The sequence below is a fragment of the Sceloporus occidentalis genome, unplaced genomic scaffold (assembly GCF_023333645.1).
Source record: "Sceloporus occidentalis isolate IW3139 unplaced genomic scaffold, rSceOcc1.0.p SCAF_65, whole genome shotgun sequence".
NCBI classification, from domain to species: Eukaryota; Metazoa; Chordata; class Lepidosauria; order Squamata; family Phrynosomatidae; genus Sceloporus; species Sceloporus occidentalis.
The window spans coordinates 4,394,056-4,398,979 of record NW_028317045.1 but is presented as its reverse complement, the minus strand read 5'-3'; the positions used below and the strand labels follow the sequence as shown (position 1 = coordinate 4,398,979).

Sequence of the window (4,924 nt, the reverse complement as noted above, 5' to 3'; positions counted from 1 at the left end):
TCCCCCAGACAACTTGGTTGTAGAGATGCAAATACCCAAATAATATTGGTAGCTTCATAAGGTTAGCCATGAATACAAGGGTTAGACTGGAATTTAAGATTGAGAAATGTACACGTGCTAGTGACAGTTAATGTTACACAAACAAAAAATATAGTAGGATGCCAAGAGACATACATCTGGACCCATTATTGGCTAGTTAATGTTACACAAACAAAAAATATAGTAGGATGCCAAGACACATACATCTGGACCCATTATTTAAAAAGAAGTTATCTAGTTATAAGAAAAGTGCATCTGGTGCTTGTGGGTTCAAGTTTAGTATATACGGACAAGAACATTTAATCTTTCTGAACGTATGCCCCATGTGATGCCTGCGCACGGTGCAAGGCAGTGAAAATTTATGAAACAAGTGTCTCTAGAAAGGGGTGTAGCAGAATTAGGAAGAAAAAGACTAGCAGCATAGTATGTGAACAAGAACTTTTCCAAGCTTCAGGCTACAGAACCCAATAACAAGAAGGTGCTACTGCTGGACAGGTATTAGGACAGCTTTTTCCCTTATAAGAAAAAACAAATGCAGTTACATATCATGACCTAGCAAAGGTTCCCATTGTTCATTGTTTACAGCCAGTCCCTACAAGGACACATTCGAATAACCATTCCAAGTCTATTATTTTGTGATTGGAACCACTTCCATTATTAAGCCTCAACCATCTGGACACAAAGTTAGTAGTAAGGTCCTATTTTATCAAATCCGGAGTAGCTGGGCCATTCTGGAAAAATGCCATAAGAGCACCTAGGACTGCCAAAGTGATCAACAGAATGGTTGTATTCAGGTTCACAATAGCGGCTCTGAAAATCAGGGAGCCTTTTGAGGTCGTGCCAAACTATTCGGTAATTTTGCCCTTTGTTACTGTCCCAATAAGTTTTTCCATCACAGTCAAAGCAAACTGCAAACTCTATCTTTTCATGTGACTGAAGGTTTTCAGGTAGAGTGATATCAAAAGAGAAAGTGTCTCTATCAGATCCAGCATACGTGTCCTTGACATATTGACATTCGTAGTCGGTAAAGGTTTGCCACGAGTCAAAGGTCATTCTTATTTTCACATTTTTATGGAAAGCAAGGTTTTTGACCTTAACCGTACCCACAAGCGCTTTTTCCTTAAGCATACAGTTCTCTAGACAAACACAGTCTGCCTGTAAGCGGTTTCTGAAGTCCAAATAGTCAGCGGAAGGTTGTACAAAGTCCAGCACAAGATGTTCTTTCTCCACTGTTGTCAGGTTAACAATGTTATCAATCAGCTCGGTGATATTAAATGGAACTTCCAACTGGTCATCAAATTCAGAATAGACTTTTACCATGGTAAGCGCCAGACCTCTACTATCTGCAAAGGTAACACGTTTCTTCACTTTATTTTCCTGATTGTTGAGCTCATTAAGAAACATTTTCCGGTTTGGTTGGATGCACGGTCTCAAGGGCTTGTGGCTTTTCTGAGAGATCCTGCGTTCAACGCGATCTCGTCTCAGTGAAGGGGGCTGCAAGTAGAACTTCATGGCTATGTCTACTGCCATTGTCTTGTGTGGAAAAAAATTCAGAACACTGAAAGAAAAAAAACAAATGGCATAGATCACCTTATAGCACTCCAAGAGTATTATAACAAGAAAAAAAAACAAAAAAACAGTATTTGTTATGCGTTTCAACTTTAGACAGTCCACCATCCTTGTATTAACCTCTCCTACATCTACTGGAAGGCTTTTCACTTGATTACTACCCTCTGAGTAATAATTTCTTAACAATACATCTAAGCTTCAGACGCTCTAGTTTTAGCACATGAGCTCTTGCTCCAACATTTATCCTCCTGAAATATTTATACTAGAGGCCCTAGTAAATCAGACAAGCCAATGCTGGAAAAAATAGGTAAAATAAGGGGACACTGAACATATCCATTTTAAGTGCATGATGGCATATACAATTTCCAGTCACCAAGCCATTCAACTGAAATCATGATTTGAGCACCGCCAATGCAATTACAATAAATGGCAAAGCAACATGCATCTTGTCCCCAAGGACCAATGTTGCTAGGTCTTCAGATTTATACAAACTGCCTCTTTCAGGTCAACTGCTTTAGCCAAGTCTGTGATGAATACAATTTGTTTCACAAGACAGAAAAGAAAAAACGCTTTATTATGGAGGTCTTTAAGACATCTCAGCTATCAGTATTTTAATATTACACACACACACACCTGAAGAGAATGCATGCTTATTTATATAGGTTATAACAGCACTACCTGACATTTACAGGTATCCACTGTGGCAGAAATACAACTCCAATCCTCCTATTAATAAACATTACTTTATTAGAGCTCCTACTAACAAAGCGTGTGTACGGAAATACATGAACTAGCTAAAATGTTCAGAACATGTAATTTGATGCCAGATAAAAGCCATTTCGACCATCTGGACTGCCCATTTACCAGATCTAATGACGCCGACCTTAAATCATTCCTTGGGCTTGTTTTAGATTTAAAATCCCTTACAGTATTACAGCCTCTACTACTTCCACTGGGAGGCTGTTCTACTAATCTACCACCCCCTGAGGTTAATAATAATTTTTTTTTTAGGAAAAAAAATAAAAAAAAAAATGTACGTACATTGCAGTTTTACCTTTAATCCCTTAGTGTTTCCTGATATTTTAGCCTGCAGACCATTCAGTTTTATCCCCGATACAGAATCCTTGTGACCCCAGATGCTATGAGTACAGGTGGTACCTATACCACTGGGACCACCAGTAACTTCTATAAATTTTTTATTTTTATTTTGTATTTGAATGCCGGTAGGGGATACACATTCCAATGCAAGGATAGATAGATATATATATCTCATTACTGCACATAAATTAGCCACCTCCATGGCTATACCCAGCATTATTTTCCCCTTCATTCATATTTTTACCCTATCCTCCGCCAGAGTCTGTCTCTGCATGTCTGCGGTGCGATATTGCTCTGTGTGTCCGACCATTAGCACCGTGCCGGATATGATATGATGTCAGGTGCAACATTGACTGTCAGGCATGCAGTGGATGGGAGATCTGTGCCTCAATCTCCACAGATCTTTAACTGCTGCAGCCAGCTTCAAGACAGCCCAAATGCAGCCCATCGCTTGGAGACCCCTGCTTTAGCCCCCAAGACTCCACATTTGGGGCTATGGAGTTGAGGTAAAAAGCAGCCCCCCTAAGCAATGCCATTGGTTAGCACCAAACAGGAACATCCTGCCTCCTTTATATGGATGTGCAGAAAAATTACTGAAGCTGCTAAGCAGAGGCTTATCTTGTTTTCAAGCCTAGAAAATAAACGCATACAACTGCAGGAAAGCACCACGTTCAAGTTAATTTGTCTTCAAGTTTCTTCCAAAATGTTTCATGTGGACATTTTCAAATCAAGGTTCTAAAGAAGAATTTCTATTTAAAACAGGATAAAAATGGGAAAACCTAATAATTTTGCTGTATAGTTAATACCAACACTAACATAAAAAAAAAATAAGATCCCAAAATCCTCTTTGTCTACTAGGTACTCCATCCTGCCCATGAAGGTCATGGTATCCCATTCTCCATGCCAGCTCTTAGTGCTGACCTTTTGCAGAGAATTTCATTTATTTTTTTTCTATTTTGGGAAGTGTGGGCCCCCTAATTTAGAGAATAGCTTCACACACAGTCCTGTAGGTGACCTCTTGCTAGGAACTGCCATTTTGACTCTGGCCACTCAAAGGGATCATTTATGTAGCCTAGGTGCTTTTGAAAGGCAGAACAAATAATTTTTTTTTTGTTTAAAGTCTGATAGGACCGTAGTCTTCAACACAGGCACTATGTTATGCTGAAAGCCAGCTGCAGTTGTTAAAAATCAATTGAGAGGGAATTGGCTCCTCTTATTTAGTTAGGAAGCAATATATTTTTAACTCAAAAAAGGAACACGCTCAGTGTAAAGGACTTTTATAAGATGTTTCCTGTTATCAAACGGCTTGACATATGTTCCCTTGAGGAGGAAAATTAAGCCTCCAACACAGCTTAGTGGGAAAGCATGGCACAGCTACCACAGCCAATAATCATGAACCGTCTCGTCACAAAAACAGCATTAAAAAGGTGTGTGTGCTTTTGGTACACATTTTCAAAACATGAGCACAGACCTGAAGGCAGACCTTAAACTGGGTTTATAGGCAGTGATGGACAAACCCCTTCAAAGAAGATTGCCAGAGCTTCTAAAAAGTTAGAGATCTTGCTAGAAGAAGAAAAAAAAAAAAACGAATTCCTAGTTGCCGGGTTATTACCTGGTTGAGCTCATCTGTGATGAAATCCAGGGCATTTAACACACCTTAACAGCTCAGCTGGAAATAACAGATCCTGGGAAGGATGGACGAAAATGAATTAATGGAGAAGTCCCTTGTCTGCAAAGAAAGAAGCGGAAATAAAAGAACTGCACGTATACAGAAACACACCCCCTCCTGCCTTTACAGTGTGCCAGTTTATTTCAAAGCTGGGATAATAAGCTAAGTGGAAACATGCTGCCACCTAGCGTATTGTTCTGGTCTGGATACAATCTTCAGTGTGTCATTATGATACAGCAGATGTACGAGCCAGTACTTTTTCAAAAGCCTCCCTTATAGTGTACAAAAACCTTGAAATCTCCTCTGTTATGAGAGGGAGTGATCTCACCTATCCCACTGCATTGTACTTTACATACACTCATTCTAAGTGTAGTAACCTTTATCTACGGACCTGAGGGAACCAACAAAAATTTAAATATATTGAAAGAAAAAAAATCTAGTATCTAGTGATAAGACAACAAAAATAGCAGAATGTATCTATTTGTTGTAACTAGGTAGCAGCTACCCAGTGAAGTGGTTGTTGCAATGCTAGTATAGCTATAAAATAAC

At 39.3% G+C, this 4,924-nt stretch overlaps 1 protein-coding gene across 1 annotated transcript; it reads right to left on the bottom strand.

Annotated features, from left to right (window-relative positions):
- Positions 1-723: 723 nt before the first annotated feature.
- Positions 724-4,353, bottom strand: LOC149286981 (protein phosphatase 1 regulatory subunit 3B-like). Its single transcript, XM_089493595.1, has 2 exons — positions 4,319-4,353; positions 724-1,597 (listed from the first exon to the last, which is right to left on the bottom strand). The coding sequence occupies exons 1-2, from the start codon at positions 4,351-4,353 to the stop codon at positions 724-726; spliced, it is 909 nt and encodes a 302-aa protein (XP_089349721.1).
- Between the last annotated feature and the right edge of the window lie 571 nt (positions 4,354-4,924).